Source organism: Choristoneura fumiferana, chromosome 4 (assembly GCF_025370935.1).
Source record: "Choristoneura fumiferana chromosome 4, NRCan_CFum_1, whole genome shotgun sequence".
Taxonomy (NCBI): domain Eukaryota; kingdom Metazoa; phylum Arthropoda; class Insecta; order Lepidoptera; family Tortricidae; genus Choristoneura; species Choristoneura fumiferana.
Window position 1 is genome coordinate 16,029,769 of NC_133475.1, and position 20,417 is coordinate 16,050,185.

General features: G+C 34.9%; 2 protein-coding genes across 2 annotated transcripts; both read left to right on the forward strand.

Moving 5' to 3' along the window:
• The first annotated feature begins 2,218 nt into the window (after positions 1 to 2,218).
• On the forward strand, positions 2,219 to 5,259 carry LOC141427550 (uncharacterized). Its single transcript, XM_074087101.1, has 5 exons — positions 2,219 to 2,304; positions 3,153 to 3,378; positions 3,702 to 3,853; positions 4,272 to 4,433; positions 4,988 to 5,259. Exons 1-5 carry the CDS (start codon positions 2,250 to 2,252, stop codon positions 5,161 to 5,163), a joined length of 771 nt encoding a protein of 256 aa, XP_073943202.1. The 5' UTR covers positions 2,219 to 2,249; the 3' UTR covers positions 5,164 to 5,259.
• A 6,892-nt stretch (positions 5,260 to 12,151) lies between these two features.
• Positions 12,152 to 15,535, forward strand: LOC141427551 (uncharacterized). The gene is made up of 5 exons (XM_074087102.1): positions 12,152 to 12,242; positions 12,629 to 12,854; positions 13,524 to 13,675; positions 14,161 to 14,322; positions 15,165 to 15,535. The coding sequence occupies exons 1-5, from the start codon at positions 12,188 to 12,190 to the stop codon at positions 15,338 to 15,340; spliced, it is 771 nt and encodes a 256-aa protein (XP_073943203.1). The 5' UTR covers positions 12,152 to 12,187; the 3' UTR covers positions 15,341 to 15,535.
• Positions 15,536 to 20,417: the final 4,882 nt, after the last annotated feature.

The window sequence follows — 20,417 nt, forward strand, 5'->3', positions numbered from 1 at the left end:
TGAAGAAAAGAAAAAATTTGAAGTCAATCTGACTACTGCAAGTTGGTCAATTTTAACTTTCAAGATTTCCGTCTGTCCCACTAGTCCCATTGAGTAGTCCCATCATGAGACTACTGAGACGATTACGTCCCAGTAGTCCCATGGGACAAGTGGCACTAATATTTTTATCATATTGTTGTCCCAAAAGTCCCATTACCGTCATGCTCAAATGGAACTCATAACTGGTGGGATCACAGTTTACAGACATACAGACAGACAACGGAACAGGTGAAACTAAATGAAAGCTAGTAAAAAGTACACAGGAATAAAAAGAGAAACATGATTATTGGTCACGATACGAAATGGTCCCAACTCGGACCCTTATATTTCAATAAAAATATTTACACCTACTTAGAAAATTCTCGATGACTCCGAAACAGGTTTGAACTGTGTTTTGATTTCGTGACGTCTTAAGAATTGTGTTATATTTTTTGCGACAAAAAGCTACTTGTTAAACTAGTTTTAATTATATATACAGCCGGGGTATGGATTTCGCAATCATTGTTTTTGTTTTGTTTCTTTTAACACCACTTTGTTTAAGATTGACGAGAACAGAAGCCTTATTGCTTAATGTTTCTGACGCTCGCGATCGCAATGAGAATTACAGTTTTTGTACTTATGCGAAATCTGTCATTTGATTGCGATCGCGAGTGCTAGAAACATTCGACAATACGGCCTCTGGTTGGACTTCGCCATAATTACTAACGAATTCCAGTACTTAGTTAAAACAAAAAAAAAATAGTTAATTGTACAACAAGAGCATAAAACGAGCCATTTTATCCAAGACGTTCATACAGCCAAGCGAAAAGAACTTTTCTACTTCTCATGCTCGTAAATTCGTGTTTCTGCTGGATCTAGACGACATAAAATGACTTTTTATGCTCTAGTGCATAAAATAAAATCTTCGTCTAAGACCAAGGTAATCAGGTGTGGCCACAGGCAAAGAAGTTTCTACATATTTTTAAAATAATTTTTAGGGTTCCGTACCTCGAACGGAAAAAACGGAACCCTTATAGAATCACTTTGTTGTCGGTCCGTCCGTCCGTCTGTCAAGACCCTTTTTCTCAGGAACGCGTGGAGGTATCAAGCTGAAATTTATATCAAATACTCAAGTCTACTGTCCCTTAGAGCTGTAAAAATCAAACTTCTACGTAAGCCAACGCAATCAAAAGATACAGCCGTTTATGCCGCAAATTTCCGCAAATTTTCGAAACTCGCAAGGGAATCAAAACCTACAGGGTACTTCCCGTGAACTGAGAATCTTGAAATTTGTTACGAAGCAACGTAAAAAGAGGCACCAACTCAGATTTGGTGTTATGTCTTAAGTTAATGAATAAACTATTTTTATTTTTTATTTTATTTTATTTTAACGTCTTATAGCACAGATAAAGGAAAAATTGCAAAACCGTAAATTTTTAGTTACATCATGTAATAAAAATATTTATACGGAACCCTCGGTGCGCGAGTCCGACTCGCACTTGGCCGGTTATTTAATTTATATAAAACTAAAAATCAATCAAATCAATAAATATAGATCAATAAATTAAAAAAATATAATTATATAGTAATGCATGAGCAAGATAGTAAGTGAACAAAATTGTTTCCACTGGCTGTTTCATTTCCTCGCCATCGAAGTGAAAAGCAGAGTGCAAAACTCGAGCATAAAACCCATTTTCTCCTCGACGTGTCTCTTTTGTCCTATAACGGGTGTGGCCTGTAATACGAGCAAAAAATTAAAACATAGATCGTCCTCGTCAAACTGAACAACATTAGTTCAGCAACTTTTAAAAATAATGGAGTCTGAATTTTTCTTTTTTCATACAAATTAAATACTGCTATCAATGTACGCCATCCTAGAACACAAATGACGTCGCCTGTCACGCTACAAATATCAAGTATTTCGCTTTACATTAATTACATTGCTTCTTCGAATAAACTTAAAAATTTAATAAAAAGTAAAAACTAATTATTTTTAAAAATCGCTGTTCTAATGTTGTTCAGTTTGAGGAGTATGATCTATGTTTTATTTAATTATTTGCTCATATTACAAGCCACACCCGGTATATTTAGTCGAAAACGAAAACGTTTTGTTGTTAAAACCTGACAGAACCCTACCTTAACAATTAGCATATTTTTTTGCATTTACGACGAGTATTTAAGATGAAGCTTAGGCCGGACAGGTTTAGTTCTAAGTTGTGGATGCAAACAAAATGTTACGAGTACTTGTTCTGAGTTCCATTTTCATTTTCGGAGACGCAAGTTTTGGTGAGTTTAGCAACGGAATTAAGAGTATTTTTAGAAGTTTTCCGCACAACAACTACACGATTCTTCAAGCCCTGTCGCATTCTATCTTACTAATAGTAACAGTGAGAAACTATTGGAGATGTTTGTTACTCAATCATGCAATAAAATCTGAATCAATGTAAATCAAATTTGGTTTGAAGATAGTTTAAGTACCGGGGAAGGTTAAATGATAGCTTCAGTCCTTGATTTTTTGAAATTCTCGCGGATTAACAATAAACGGTTTCTTCGCTGATGAAATCGCGGGCAACATCCAGCACATAACTTTTAACTAATCTTTATGCGACTTAAGCCCATCGTTTAAATGTTAAGATTAAGAATTTTATTTTAAGGTACAGTCAAGTGCGAAAATAATAATCTATTCGAACCACTCAAAAATATGTCACTACGGCCTTAAGGTGCGACCAAACCGCTGCTTAAAAAACGGTGACGATACGGAATCGCAGTGAGGCATCGTATGCGCATCGTTTTTTTTGCATGCTTTTATACCGCTGCTTAAAATACGCCAACGGTGCGGAATTGCAGTGACTTGCCGTAAACTTCACGACTTTTGTCCAGTAAAGACCTGACGTTTACGGCACGTCACTGCGATTCCGCATTTTAAGCAGCGGTGTGGACAACATGTGATAAAAACGGTGCGCATACGGTGTGTCACTGCGATTCCGTGCCGTCACCGTTTTTTAAGCAGCGGTTTGGTCGCACCTTTATTGCGTCGGAATAAGAGTCTGTGATACTTATTTATGAAACTTTGAATAAGTTCATATTTTTACACTTGACTGTACAGGGTTCATTTAGTTTGCGTTTAATTTCAGTGTCTTCACTACCAAAATGTAGTGTAAGAGACAACGAGTGCCAGAGAGAATTACTTCAAACAGTTATAAGCAGCATAGGAAAAACGGGAGTGAAAGAATTGGGGATTCCTCCCATAGATCCACTTGAGCTGAAGAATGTGTCAGTGTCCGTTGCTGATTTATTAGATATCACTCTTGTCGACGGAGTAGTTAAAGGAGTTAAAGATTGTGAAATTCATAAGATGGTGTAAGTCCACTTCTTAAAAGCTTTTGTTTTATGTAAAAAGTTTAATTGAGACACAAATAGTACATAAGTAAAAGTCAAAATAATATAAAAAGGTAAAATACAACATAATATTAAAACAAAATCTTTGTTTTTATGTACCTAATATGTCCCAAAAGTTTTCAAAATGGTTGTCTGAATAATATGCTAAATTTATACACAAGGAAAAAAAAAACCCTTATTGTCTCAAATCTTATAAGTTAGAACGTACTCTCTTTTAGTGGTCAAATTGACTTGAAATTTGATTTAAAAAAAAGGAAATGTTAAGTATGAACTTATTATTTCAGAACTGATGTCGAGAGCGGAATTTCATCGATGGACTTGACATGTGATATTACAGTGAAAGGACATTACAAAGCTACTTCGTCTAGTCCTTTAGTAAAAAGCTTATTTGGAGGAGACTTTGTACGTGGCGATGGTTTTGGAAAAGTCAAAGTTGGTCAGTAATCAAAAAATACATCATATTTGTTAAAATCAATGTTAATTTTTATAAAAGTAATAATCCTAAATTTTGATTTTGTAATAAAATGATTTTATTTTTAAATAAAGGTGTGGCTTGAAATAGAAAAAGGGTGTAGTGTAGGCCCAAATTGTTCTTAATGCCGTAAATTTTTTATTTGGTTTAAGTAGTCTAAATGTAAAGAGATTCGAACAAAGTAATGAGATGTTCATTACAATAAAATACGATACAATACAATACAATACAATACAATACAATACAATACAATACAATTAAATACAATACAATGACTCTTTTATTGTACACCACAAAAAGTAAGTGATACAGAAAACAGAGCTGAAAGGATTACATATAATAACAATTATATTTGTAAATCTAACAAACATTTATTTTTCAGAAAAAATACGTCTTCATATTGAGTTCAAACTCAAAGTTACGAAAGATGCTAAGGGAGAGGTGTATCTAGCAGGAGACGATGGTCAAATAAAGTCTAAATTCGAAATTTTAGGAAATCTTGTTTTCGCTGCAGACAATATCTTTTTGGGTAACGAAGACGTCAGTAAGTATTATTTATTATCTTTTTATCATCATAAACATTAGCTGAAAAGTCGGTATAATAGAGATAAATATGGTGTTAATGTAAGTTGCTTAAAGAATGAAACTGTGGCGTTAAAATTAAATGACTTTGAGTGCGGTGACCTATAACAAATCAGTCGTAAAAAAATTTGATATAGAAAATTTCTGAAATTTGTAATTTATACTTACTTGAAGATTGGACGGTGCTTTTGAAAGTAAAGAAAGAAAGAAAGAAAGAAAATAATTTATTTATAACAGCAATGACACATAATTAGTGAATATAACAATAAGAAGTGTTGCCGCTATAAAAAGCACTGCTCGTCATTAAAATAACTTGATGTTCACCATAAGATGCCGATTTTCTAAGAAACACATAATACCCAAAATACCTTGAAAAAAAAAGACAATTTTGTGCCAGGGATTGAACTGACCATCTTTGATCATAAACGTAAATGAAAACTATTATAATTTTTATTAAATGATTGATTAAAATAAGTTGTTTCGGATAAAAATATTAACGTTTGGATTACCTTACAGGTGACGTTGTAGTACGGATGCTCAACGAGAATGGAAAAAGCTTTGCTCCATTCTTTGGGGGACCTTTTATGGAGAAAACTGGTGAATTCGTGTATAATATAACAGGAAAATTCTTCAAAGTAGTTCCAGCGAGGTTCTATATTAAAGAAGACCTTAGTGAATACGTCACAGAATAACATTTTTAAGCTTGAGAAATATTTTTGTAACCCTTGTAAATGCCAAGATATGTTAGTTTAAGTATTATTAAGGTCGTGCACTGATACATTTTTTTTTAATAATACTTGTTTTAATCTTATTTTTAGGATGTACGTATGTATGTAAACTATTTCTTGTACAAAATAAAAGAAACAAAATACAATAGACAAAAATTTAGTTCCTGTAAATCCAATATTAATTTACCTACCCGGGAAAATACAATGAATGACAGTTGCTACAATTATATATTTTCATCTTTCCTGTTCTGAAAGTTTAATTTTCATGGGTAGATAAACGGGTGGAAAATTGCGTTTTCATCTCTAGGGTGGAAAGTATTTTTTTTTAATTTTTCGATTAGCCACGGAGTCGAATATAATTGAGTCACGTCAATGACACTTTTTTTTCACGTTTCGGCATGGCCATCTAGATGCACGTCGTGACTAAGGAGCTAATATACACACTGGAGGTTGAACGCCGAACATCCGTTTGAAACAAGAAATTTGATCTTTATTACGTCACGAACATATTCCATCTCTTTCTTTAGTTAGGTTAAGAAAGAGATGGAAGTCATTCGTGAAATGTGAAAAAAAGAGGTGGAAACTAGTAATAAAGGTCAAACTTCTTCGTTCGGCGTTCAACCTCCAGTTTTGTATTTAAGCTCCTTGGTCGTGACCAACTCGATTTTTTTATAGTCGACCGTGGCAACTGGCCAGTCGAAAAGGTACCGTTGGAGGTTGGATATAAAGTAAATTCAATTCATTACTATTCTCATTTTTTTGTATTTTACTTGCCTCACAGTCGAAATGAAAAGTAGAATGTCTAACTCGGGTGAAATTACCCATTTCCCCTCGAACTATTGGCGCTCTGACTTTGTTCAAGCGCCAGAAATACCTCGGGTGAAATGGGTCACTTTCCACCCTTGGTTATCAATCTACTATTTATGTATTCAACTTAAAATAGGATTCTGAAACACAGGATGAGTTTTACATAATAAAGTGGGCATCACCTCAAACTGCGAGCATCTCGCCAGCGCTATCAATGGAGAAGTAATTTAAGTTGGGACATAAAACTCCCGTAAAGAATTCAAGGCCGACCTTCAGGCTCTCGATAAAAATTTAGTTTAATGAGGTCACGTAGCTGGCGGAGTGTTCTTAGATAAATTATAATAAAATTTAAAGAGTAATTTAATGAAACTTGCTAAGGAAGACTCGAATTCAATTTAAACGTCTATCTCGGACTTCATTGAACAGCGTGATATTATTACGATTGGATTGTTTTCGGATTAAATAAAGTTCAAGGCAACATTTTTTTCAAAATTTTTGATTCCAGTACTAGGCAGGTGTGTTCCTTTCTTACAAAGTCGAGGTGGAGGAGCTGCATGAACGTACATGTGTTGCAGACGTAGCTATCATTAGGTCATGGGAGAGCGAAGTAATTGTTTTTAGTTAATTGTAATTCTTATGACTAGCTTAAAGTAGCTACTTATACTCAACAGAAAATTAAAGCTTTCTATTTATTTATTACGGTTCCAAATTTGCTGAACTTTAGGTATATGACAGAAAACGGAGGAATTAGCGAGAACAGGTTCTGGTTTGTATTAGTTATTTTGTTTTGTTACTTGCATAACAAAGATACAAATATAACTTGAAGCACAAGTCTTATGATTTGAGTAGAAACCTGTTTTAAGCTAAATTTAAACATCGACCACGAGAAAATTGCTATCAGAAATTTATTTGCACCACAAAATATGTCACACTCTTAAAATGAATTAAATTCATTAGGACTGACCTAAAACGTCATATTCTCTAAATACCCAAGTATTGAAATGCACAATTCCTTTAAATACCAAATGACCGAAATGACAAAATATTAAAATAACTCAAACCGAAAACACATAAATGGCAAAATGCCTAATTTTTTTCACAAGTAGTCATCTGAGAATGATTTGATGCTGATATTATGACTTATGCATTAAAGTAGGGTAGGTATCAAAATGGTTAACTATAGAGCTTATGCCAAAAGATTACCGTCGCAGCAGGAAAAAGGAAGATAATTACATCTTATGTAAAAATTGAAAATCTCAGTGTAGGTATTTTGACATTTGCTTGTTTTAAGCATAATTGGCACTGTGCATCACCGTGTACGTTAGTAATAAAAAAATCCTATCATCAATATATATATTTTTTGAAACTTTAATGACTAAAAACTACTAAATAATTTTATGATGAATGGTTGAAAAAAATATGTGACTTGGCAATAATTTCAAATTAACGTCAGTGTCAAAATAAGTTCAACGCGGCGTCGCATTCTAGTACCTAGGGAAAGTTTTATTAAAAAAATTTCAACTTTTTTCTATGCAAGTTATGCTTATTATGTTTTGTGTTTTATGAGAAAAGGCTAAAGTATATGAACAATTGGTTCTTTTGTGTACATTCAGCATCATAAAAACGATAATCACTGTTAAATTAGAACGTACACCACGGTTACCGTCGCCAAGTTTGTGAAGAAGTACTTACATTCAACTACGGTAACCACCATGTACGTTGCCAACTACAAGGTGAATTAACTTCGGTAACCACGGTGTACATTACCAAGTTCCCTGTACTTTTTTTGATTTCAAATTAACGATTTTACGTCCCCTTGTTTATTTTAAATCTTTTTAAACAGTATCCTTTTCTTTCTTTGTCTGCAGTGCTTAACATAAAGTCGAGCACATAAGATTTTAGCTTTAATTCCCGTAGAAAATGCATGTTATGATTGTGGCTCTAATCCGGACGAGGAAATTAAACCGCACGCACCGCCACAATTCGATTCTGATGATAGCTCTGATGCACCTTCTCTAAACTCTTCTTTGGAACGTTTGAATTTGCTATTCTGCTTATTGGATGAGCATGAGGTTGATAAATATATATGTATGTATATCCAAAACCGATTGAATTCTGAAAGCATGCACGATGCTTCTTTCACCCATTAGAGAAAAAGTTCTGCCCTGGCCATCCACAGTTAATATGATGCTTTGCCCACATTAAACTCTATGCAATCCATAGCCACGCCATCTACACTACACGCGTTTCGAACTCAACCAGAGCTCATCTTCAGAGCAACTCATATATGGCCCTTTTTTTCGCTGTTGGAAAACACGAAATTGCTTTCGACAGTACCACAATATATTTGATTTGGATAGGTACGAGTATTTAAGTAAATGTAAACAAACTTCAGTTGCTAGATTTGTCACATTCAAGGATTTAAACATTTTACTTGTCTATCATTGTAATACTAACTAGACTAGTGTATTTCAATACAGATAGTATGTTAAGATAGTTTAATGGGGAAATTTCAATATTTAAGACACCAATTGACGGTGTTTTGTTTACATTTAGTTAAAATACCAATACCAAATATACCAAAACCAAGTATAAATGATGTTTTTTTTTAAATAATTTAGGTTTTTTTATATAAAAGTTTACTGCCTCATTGGCAGCGGTAACCAGCGTGTACACAAAATAATGTTACTTTGTTCTTATAGAATTGGCAACGTGCATGGTGATGTACATAGATTTTCTGAAAAACCAATAATGCTAGATTTTTTTTTTCATTTTTCTGTAGACCCTAAGACGGTATTAAATCAAGGTATGATACTGTATCACTTGTTTTTGTATTTTTTTACTCTTGCCAATTTGGGTTAAGCATAATTATGTTATGTTGTTTTGCCATAAAAGTGTTTTGAAGTTTAGGCATTATGGAGACTAAGGTATTTTGAAATTCGGCCAAACTAAGGTTACGGTGTTTTAAGAAAAAAAAATAGGTATTCTGCAATTTAGGTATTTTGAGACCAAGGTGTTTTGAGATCTGGGAATATTGATAAAGAGGTAAAATAAAATTTAGTAGTTATAAGCCCAAAGCCAAAATATTAATATTTTCATACTCTGAAACTTGGTTAGGGGCTTATCTTGCACACGTTTGTATGGAAAACTTGTAACGTGCTTAACACCCACTACACAAAGAGATACTTAAGCATAATTACTGCGCATTGCTTGAATTGAAAATAAATTTTTAAATGCTTTTTACAACCTAGGTAATAAAGGTAAACGTGTGTTTGACACGTTAGTACCCAACTGAATAGATGAACTCCTTTCTAGGGTTCCGGAGCCAAAATGGCAAAAACGGAACCCTTATAGTTTCGCTATGTCTGTCTGTCTGTCCGTCCGCGGCTTTGCTCAGGGACTATCAATGCTAGAAAGCTGTAATTTTGCACTGATATATATGTAAACTATGCCGACAATACCGGAATACGGAAATTCGTCGAAGAACTAAAGTCACTGACATAGCTGGAAAAATATGCAAATTGAAGTGGCAATGGGCAGGCCACATCGCTCGAAGAACAGATAACCGTTGGGGGAGAAAAGTCCTCGAGTGGCGACCACGAACCGGAAGACGAAGCGTTGGCAGGCCTCCCACCAGGTGGACTGACGACATCGTGAGAGTAGCGGGAAACCGGTGGATGCAAGTGGCAAGTTGTCGTTCATTGTGGCGTTCTAAGGGGGAGGTCTTTGTCCAGCAGTGGACGTCTTCGGGCTGATGATGATGATGCCGACAAAATGGTACAATAAAAAATTCAAAAAATTGTTTTTTTGTGTACCTCCCATAGACGTAAAGTGGAGGTGATTTTTTTTTCTCATCCAACACTATAGTGTGGGGTATTGTTGAATAGGTCTTTTAAAACCATTAGGGATTTTCTAAGACGACTTTTCTTTTTTAAGTGGAAATTTCATTAAAATCGACAACACCAAACTCAACTCAACACCAAACGGGACAAAGTCGTATTCGGTGCCGAGACCCGTTATATTCGGGTAATTAATAATATAATATCTTGGGACAAACTACACCAATTGGCCTAGCCTCAAACTAAGTGACGCTTGTACTATGGGTCCTAGACAATATACAGACATACATATATAGAGAAATAATACAAGTACAAATATTCGTATTCATCATATAAATATTTGCCCGTCACGGGGATCGAACCCGCAACCGCTAGCTTCGTAGGTAGTAGTAATAATTCTCAAGCAAACATAGCCGTTATAGTTTTCCTTGTAAGTTTGATATACTTACTACCATCCTGATTTTTTTTCAAATTTTTCCACCCACCGATTTAGATTTTAGAGGGGGGGGGGGACACGCTTGATTTTGATGAAAATTTGCACTTTGAAGTTGAATATTTCTCAAAATAAATCTTAATCGAAAAATCTTCTTAGCAAACCCCTAATGGTTTTACAACACCTATCAAACGATACCCGACACTATAGGGTTGGATTAGAAAAAAAAATCACCCCCACTCTAAGTCTATGGGAGGTTAATTTTTTTATTTTTTTTTTTGAAATTTTTTATTGTACCATTTTATCACCATAGTTTACATATATATCCGTGCAAAATTACAGCTTTCTAGCATTGACAGTCCCTGAGCAAAGCCGCGGACGGACGGACAGACAGACAGACATGGCGAAACTATAAGGGTGCCGTTTTTGCTATTTTGGCTCCGGAACCCTAAAAACAACAAGGTTCACTAAAGACAACTTTTAGGCGTAGGTACTAGTTATCCTTAATTGTATATAATAGATTAATCAAATAACTGAACTATCGTTTAAAAAGATCCTAGGTCACCCAGGTACTCTTTTTAACAAAAAAAGGCGGTCAAGTGCGAGCCGGACTCGCGCACGAAGAGCTATGTACTATTATCCATACAACATTATGGTCTATTTCTGAAACCTAATACTAAAATGACAGTCTGAAATCGAAACATGTATCATTATGAACAATGTAGCTAGAGTAGTAAAAATAATTATTTTAAAAATATCTAACTAATATTTTTCGGATAAGTAATTATTATGATTACAAAACGGTATTATTATAAATAATCGAATAAAAAATATTATATGAGGCAATATGGACCCGTGAAACACCGCTTCACCTTATACTATATGCCGTGCCCCTAGGTATTACTAAAGTAATCTAATACTTTAATAATCTGAACTATCGTTTAAAAAGATCCTAACTACAAACCGTACAGTCCATGGTTTAAAACTCTCCCATCCGGAGAATTTAATCAAGCTGCCTATCTTACGCCAAAATTATACGTGTGATGCTTTTAGAATATCGATAGACTTTGAAACTCAAAAACTAGAGTTTTTACATTAATTTGGAAGATAGACTGCTTTAACTTCCTTGCCTGATTTAGTTGACCTTGTCTGCCCTCTGCCTTGCCTGGCCGTGTGTAACACAAATTTATATGAAATTATCAGGTAGAATCCGCATGCAGAATCCAATTTTATAAATAACTGATTACGTAGTACCTACTGGTTCGTAAAAATGTATATTTAAAATCCCCTTATTTTACAACCGGTTTTTTCACTCATATCCGAAACCTTATAAATTAGGGTTCTCTGTATTTTTATAAAAATAAATTATATATTTAAAAAAGAGTCTTTTAACATTAAGGTTAGAGTAAAATACCCCAATTTCTATGATACGAGTATTTAGTATAAGTTATATGAGTAATGGTATATATGAGGTGTATGTGTATGTGTGATATATGAGTTTTAGAGAAACAAAACACTAGCCCGCAACATAAATATATAACACGATATTATAACTGAAACAAAAACTGTCTTAAAAATAACCTAACTATATGTATACCTATACAATTCGTCTAAGTCTTTCACTGCTGTAGAATGTCTATAAGACTGCCTGCACTGGACTGTAAATAAAAAAACATAAAAATATACTTAAATATTACAAAAAATAGATATAAAATTAAGATTTTAGCAACGCAATTCTGTCAGATGTGGCGCACAATACTTGACCAGTTTTTTTTAACTAATCTACGGAATCCTCAAAAATCGAAGATTAAAATGTAAAAAAAGGAAACCTGGCTTGTTTTGTGTATGTATTTAAGGCAGTGCAGCATACGTTCCGTATAAGAACTAGCGCAGTATCCACTTGGACGACATGTTGTTTTTTTTTGTTTTGAGTTCACTTTTCATTTTGGGGGATGCAGCGTTTGGTACGTATTACGTTTAGTTTTATCTTAATCGTTTCAGCAGTTTCAGTAAAAACAGTTAAAAGATCGAAAGGCAGACAGAAAGGTACTTTTGCACTTAATATTAAGTAACGATTGAGTAGTACTGTGGTTTAAAAAGTTGCATTAAGACCAAACAAACTAGCATTTTTATTACACGATCTGCTAAGCTGATTTGTTTTAGACGGAAACGGGTATATTATTTTAGAATATTTTTCGTATACTAAGTTGGTGCAAATAAGAAACAAGAATTGACATTTATCACGCTTTATTTCTATCCTGTGTTAGCCTTATTGGCCTTTGGCATTATTGTTTATTTCCAAATACTTACGTATAGTTACTAACTTTTATTAATAAACTTTTCATTTCAGTGGCATCGCTGCCAAAATGTAGTATGAACGACAGTGAATGTCACCGAGAATTATTGCAAGTTATTTTAAGAGATATTGGAAAAACAGGAATCGAAGAACTGGGGATTCCTCCTATAGATCCAGTGGAGCTGAAGAATGTGTCCATATCCATTGCTGATTTAGTAGATGTCACCCTCGTGGATGGAGTAGGTTTAGGGGTCAAAGATTGCAAAATTAACAGTATGGTGTAAGTAGCTAAATAAGTTTATCAAAATAAGTTTGTCTATACGTCTGACGACCGGATGGCCCAGTGGTTAGAGAACCTGACTACGAAGCTTGAGGTCCTGGGTTTGAATCCCGGCCGGGGCAGATATATGTATGAATAATACGAATGTTTGTTCTCGGGTCTTGGATGTTTAATATGTATTTAAGTATTTATTTATCGATATAAGTATGTTTATCCGTTGCCTAGTGTCCATAGTACAAGCTTTGCTTAGTTTGGGACTAGGTCAACTGGTGTCAAGAGTCCCATGAAAAAAAAGAAAAAAATATATATTTAATTATTTAACACATTAAATAATTTTCATATACAGTTGCTAATAAATTGGGTACAATAATTTACGAGATATACCCTACAATGAATCAGTTCTTTATAATATATTTAAGTTTTCAATTATTTATAGTAGGTATGAATAAAAATTGGATGACAATAGAAATACAGCGAACATTTTTTTTATCTTCTTAGTGCATAACTTTTAACTGTTTATTTTTTGCCAACTGTACTTGAATTGTCATCTAACCCACACCATGTAAACCAAATTCAAGTCAATCCAGCACTTTCAGTGGGTTACATTAGACTTAGTTTTAACCCAAACTAACATCAAATTAAATAAAAGCTTGTGACTTTTTATTTCAGGACTGATATCCCAGGCGGACGTATATCTGTTGATATACTATGTGATATAACAGTCAAAGGGCACTACAAAGCTTCTTCTTCTAGCCCCTTAATAAAGGCCTTGTTAGGAAAAGACTATTTACATGGTGATGGCTATGGAAAAGTCAGAGCTGGTAAGCGATCAGAATCTACATTCATACTGTTTGCAAAATGATAACACCGCGTTTTCCTAAATATGATATCGGGCTAAATGTTTTTTTTTTCTTTAAAACCCTTAAATGATTAGCGTACTTTTAGAGACAACTAAAATTATAGTTATTAAAAAAATTATATATCTAACAAAAAAATTAATCGACTTAAAAACCATGACAATATATTTCTACCCAATTCGAAGTTGGTACCACAGCACGAGCCAGCAGGAGTAGATCTAAAGTCATCTACCTCCCCTACTTACTTACAATTATATTGGACTTCTATCACTCCTGCTAGCTTGTGCTGAGGCTGACTTTAAACTGGTAGAGAATCATTTTCATCGTCCTTTCCAGTACTGGTTATGTAAGTAAAAAGGACAAGGTTTTTTTTTTACTTAGTAATAAAAGTATTTATGTTCCTTTAAACGTATGTAAGTATTTATAAAATTTAAAACGTTTTATTTCAGAAAAAATACACCTGAAATTCGATTTCAAAATATCTGTCAGTCGAGGGGATGACGGAGAGGTGTATTTGACTGGCATATATAACGCTACCAAGTACCAATACGAATTTTTGGGAGATATTGCTTTTGCTGCTAATAACATCTTTTTGGGAGACGAGGACATCAGTAAGTACTTTAGTTAATAATAAAGTAAGTGTAAAGAGGAGTAACGTAGGACGACCAATGAGATGGACGGATGACCTGGTTAGACGCGGGTACAATGTGGATGCAGGCCACTTCCAATAGAAGTAACTGGAAGGAGGACCATGGGGAGGCCTATGTCCAACAGTGGACGTCCTTCGGCTGATATGATGATGATGATGAAAGGTGTACCTAAAGCACAATGTAAAATTATCACCGATAAGTTCCATGCGACGGGCTTGTGCCCAAATCTCGCCAGTCTGACTAGAAAAGTTTCAAATCGTCCCGCCATCTCGGGTGACGGCACCAGAGCAGAGGCAGACCAACGTGGAGATGGCGAGACGATTTGGACCTTTTCTAGTCAGACTGGCGAGATTTGGCTAAAAGTAGAGACGAGTGGAAGAAAAAAGGGAAGGCTTTTTCCCAGCAGTGGGACACACTACAAGCTAAATAAAAATAAAAGTGCAATTATGTATTATTAAAATAAACACAGCCGATGAACATTTTGAAAATATGAACTGTATCCACAACGCAGGCCCCGTCAACAAAGCAGTAGGACAAGTTTGACGCTCGAATAGCCCAGTGGTTGGAGAATATGGTTGCAAAGCTTGAGATCCCGGGTTCGTACCCCGGGCGGAAAAGATATTTGTATGAAAAATGCGAATATTTTTTTCGAGTTTTTGGGTGTTTATGTATGTTTATTCGTACCTGCAACAAAAGCTTTGCTTACTTTGGGCCTAGATCAATTGGTGTCAACTGTCCGGTGTCACTTTTTTTTGTTTTTTATTTACGTTTATTTTATATTTAATTTCTATTTCAACTTGCAGGTGAAGATGCTGTGCGATTACTCAACCAAAGCGCGAAAAGCCTTGCTCCCTATTTTGGCGCAACTTTCATAGAAAAAGCTCTAGAAATTTTGTTCACGGTTACCGGGAAGTTCTTTAGAACCGTCCCGACCAGATTATATCTCCAAGAAGACCTCACTCCGTACATACATAAGTAATTAAAATTTATTTACAAAAACGACAATCATGAACTTGTATTTTATTTTCATTTTTTTACTAGGTGCAGCAGGTGTTTATTAAAATAGTGGAAATAATTTTGAATGCTATTTAGTTTATAGTTAAGTTTTACTTATGGTTATTTTTACTTAATACTATTGTTGTGTCTTGTCTTATCAATAAAATTGGAAGAGATATTTTTACATTTTGAATGAGATGTTGCATATATAAGTCTAAGACCTAGACAATACAGTCTTAATTCAAACCACGTAACGTTCCAAGTTGTTTATTATTTGGAGAATACAGTCGTCCAAGTAAAATTTTACAGTCAATGGATCTTAACATCGCGATTTAGTTGCTCGCTAGACATATTAGTTTTGTTTTGCTGTGAGTTTGCCATAAGTACAGTCCAGTAAATAATTTGATTCCTGAGCTTCCATGAAACTTTTTCATGGTAGGTAAATAATTTTCTTTGTCTATATTATAGAGTTACTTATAGACTCTATAGCAATATTTATCGAAAAACGTAAAATGTATATTTATGGAGGATTTACTATATGGGTTTAGATAAAAATAATACTATTGCTCAGGGACAGTGTCGAATTGCGAACCCGTTCTTAGTCATCATTTTCATAATAAGTTACAACTTTAATGAAATTAAAAAATGTATGTGTGTCTACTCGTGATCCTCTTTATATAAATTTTGATGAAACGACATTAGGTACATCAAAGAAGTCTAAGCATTAAGCATGCCTCAGCAAATGGCGTAAAACAAAAACCGAAACATTTAAGAATAAAATTAATTTAAATAATAATTAGATACCTATATAGACAAAATTCAAAGTAAAGAGTCGTGGAGTTCTCCAGACATTAAATTTAATATCAATATCACGCCTGGTGGATCCCGCGCGGGAACTAATTACTGTTGGTGATGGTAAAGTACTCAATTAACTGATTACGTCAGGGGTTCCCAAACGGTGCGCCGAATCGCCCTGGGGCGCCCTCTTGTGCCTACCTAAGGGCGCCACGTGTGCCTTGACAACTTTTTGGTGGAAATCGAGTTGTTGTGCTGTGTCTAGTCGCATAATTTTCGCAAGTCATAATGTAATGTTTCTCATAATTTTTGTTAGTCATACATCATCATCATCATCATCCCAGCCTATATACGTCCCACTGCTGGGCACAGGCCTCCTCTCAGATCAAGAGGGCTTGGGCCATAGTTCCCACGCGGGTCCAGTGCGGATTGGGAACTTCGCACGCACCATTGAATCGCTTCGCAGGTTTGTGCAGGTTTCCTCACGATGTTTTCCTTCACCGCAAAGCTCGAGGTAAATTTCAAATGTGTATGTAGTCATACATAATTCATAATTAATCGCAACTCATCTACTTATTGTCCCCCGACTGTTCGCAAAAAAAAAACAATTTTTATCCCGCCGAAACCGTAAATTTTACTGAAAAATTGAAATGGTCATCCTATAAATAACTGTAGGCTAGGTTAGGTTTGTTTTATAACAATTAATTCTGGTCAGTTAATGGATTCGTAGAAAAAAATAGTTATGACAAACCATACATTGTGATAAACATAACTTTATGACTTTTAATAATTATGCGAGCCGATATGGTTCCGTAACGACGCCACACCATTGCTATCTATTGTACCCTATTTCTACTAGCTAGACTCCCTAGCTGCAAGGGCGCTGTGACGAAATACTAAGCCTGTAAGTGTACTGTAAACTGATAGCCAGAGGGGGAAAAGTTTGGGAATCCCTGGATTACGTTTTAATTTGAATGTCTTAATAATATTATAAAATAATATGAAACTCTCTGCAAATCGTCCGGTTAAGTTAAATTATTTATTTACGATAGAACTAAAAAACAATACTAAAATAATGGAATGGAATGGAGCTGCTAAGTTTTTGTCAGCCCCAATGGAATAAATAAATTTACGTTGATGTTCTTAGTTGATCATGATTCGCATGTAGGTACGATAAAAATCACGAATTTCAACCATTTAAGAATTTACTAAAATTCCGGTGTTGCAAATTCAACTAAGGTAAACGTACGACTGCTCGTCACTGACCCAGTAGTTGGCATACTTAATTTTATGTCGATAACAATTGAGGTGACAGCAGGGTGTTATCTATTGCGCGTTACCGTATCGGGCACTCGGACATTTACCTTACTAGACCTAATCGCGACGCGAGAGAACCCGGGGAGTAAATGCTAATAAATATATAATCCTTTTTGAACAAAAATAAACATACGTAATCCTTGTATACAGAATTTACTGTCGCAGCTCGTATTTTAGTAGGCCGCCGTAATTCCTCGTTGGATCTAGTCGCAGGGCGAGGCTTAGTCTAATTATTGTGTTATTATTTATGAGGCCTAAGACAATATTTCCGTGTTTGCATTGCGTCGTACAAACAACGCTAACAGACGGGCTCGGGTGGTGGAGCAAAAATTGTATTTTCAAACATTTGCCTTTTTACCAGACGCTGAAAACGAGGATTGTGCGTTTCGAGTGTGTTTCTGTCTTACGCGTTTTCAAAAAAACGTGTACCTTTCCTTTCAAAAGTATTTAATTTTGTTCATATAAATTTTATGAGTCAGTTTTGTGACGCCTATATACCAATTGTATGAAAAAACGTCACGAAACTGATATTTTTGATTGGGACATTTTTCAAACCATCGGAATCGATTGTGCTTTTGATTCTGAGTAGGAAAAACTATGTTTTTCCAAAATTGAAAAAAAAAGAATGGGTACACTTTATTAATGAAAATGCCCTAAGAACAGAGCCTGGAAGCAAAATAGATTGATAGATATGATGATGTTAGCTTATGGGGCAAATAAATAATTAAGTTTTTTAACCATTTGCACTGTTAATTTGTCTTGAAGGAATAAATATTAAAACACCCTTGGATACCACAAGAGAAATTTTCAAGCGGATATTATGCCTTCGCGATACAGCCGTCATTAAAATTGTGAAGGGAGTGGGAAGTTGTAATTATACAGTTGAGTTGAAAAATGATCCCCTTAGAACGCCACAATGAACGACAAATCGCCACTGCATGCACCGGTTGCCCGCAACTCTCAAGACGTCGCCAGTCCATCTAGCGGGGGGCCTGCCAACGCTCCGTCTTGCGGTTCGCGGTCGCCACTCGAAGACTTTTCTCCCACTACTTTTTATTTATTTATTTCATTTATTCAAGCCATCAATTGTATGTACGTATAAGGTATACGCTGATGCTATGCAATACAGATAGTATCAATACAATTCAATACTTCAATTCCCCTTATCTGTACCTGGGGCAGGTAGCTAGTTATTCAAAAATTCCCACGAAATTACTTTGTATTATTTTTGCATCCAGCTCCTTTAAATTGAATCATCCAACTCCCACACGCCTAACTCAGCTTACCCGAATTCCCATGCATGCCAATAACCTTTCTCGCAATTAATCGCCGCGAAACGATTCATTAAAGTTTAATGAGAAGTAACGTAACACTCCATTAATGGTCGGAATTCATTGACGCTTTCTTATTGTCTCGGCGAGGGCACACTTTGGGGGCCGTATGTCACTCCATAAATTGCCTACAATAAAATCGGAACGTCTTCCTTGATGATGTTAACTTGAAGAGGCTTGAGCGTAGTAGGTATTTTTTTTAAACATAAGTTTTACCAAAACCACATAGCACAATTCTCTCTTCTTTTTAACCCCCAACGCAAAAAGAGGGGTGTTATAAGTTTGACCGCTATGTGTGTCTTTCTGTGGCACCGTAGCTCTTAAACGGGAGGACCGATTTGAATGCGGTTTTTTTTATTTCAAATCATTGCTTTGAGTACCTACCCACTTACAGTTTGTTTAAATAGGTTTAAGCATTTTTTTTCTAGAAGTACTTAATACGTAAGCGATGAGGCCGCCTATTGCTTACTTTGTTATTTTTCCTCTTGTGTATCTGTTTTCTGTATCGCTTACTATTTCTGGTGTACAATAAAGAGTCTTTGTATTGTATTGTATTGCACGTTTAAAAAGTCGTAAATTAGCGATTTCAAATTTCTTGTAATGAATTTAAATATTTAACTAATCCTACTAATACCATAAATCCGAAAGTTTTAAGTCTGTATGTTTGTTTGTTACTCCATCACATCTAAACTGCTGAACCGATTAAGATGAAATGAAGGATAGTTTTAATCCCGGAAACTTGCATAGTTTCCGCGGAATAGCTTGAAACGAATTCTACGTAGACGGAATCGCGGGAAACAGGCTATTTTGTCATAAAACGCTAGCAAAAACTTGCGGCGATTTGTTTTCTGTGATTTATTGTCTGTGATATATTTAACCAAGCATTAAATAATTTAAACGTGGCCACTTACACAAATAGACTAGGTAAATGTACACAATAACATTTTTTGACTCATACTTTAATCCGTTAATTATAATTATAATTTGACGAGATTTATCACAAAGGCGCTCTTTAGTACTGAACCAAAAGTCTGTTATCTAAGGTTAAATTTCAATAAAGGTCTGCGCAGTGCAGAGAACTAAAAAGACATTTCGTACTCGTTCTTTACTGAATTCGTCAAATATGACGTGACACAAGCGTTCTGCTGCTTACTGATTGGTTGATATTAGTTAATGCTATGCGCGCCTTCATGATGCCTAAAATTATTGGAGCATAGATTTATTTTCAAATAAGTTTATAATTCAACTGCCTGTAAGAAAATTGTTAAATACTCTCAACCGTTTTAAAAATAACTTTCTGAACAAATTGACTCATTACTTTTTATAAGTTGTTGTTTTTCTTTTGCTTAATTTTCGATTGTAAGTATAAATAAATACTATTTTGTGACACTTCTAGCAACGCGTCACGATGTATCTATAGAGTACGCTGAATAAGCAAAAGGGAAATAAGGCAAGGGGGGGGTCAATGGAATTAATGTTTACGTTTAATTGTACCCCAATTTGGGAGACAGGCCCTCCGCTATGTGACGCGAGTTACAATGAAAAATAACATAAGCATTATTTAAAAGATAATTTGAGGGGATTAATTTTGAGAAAAGGGCAGAGGTCGAACAATGT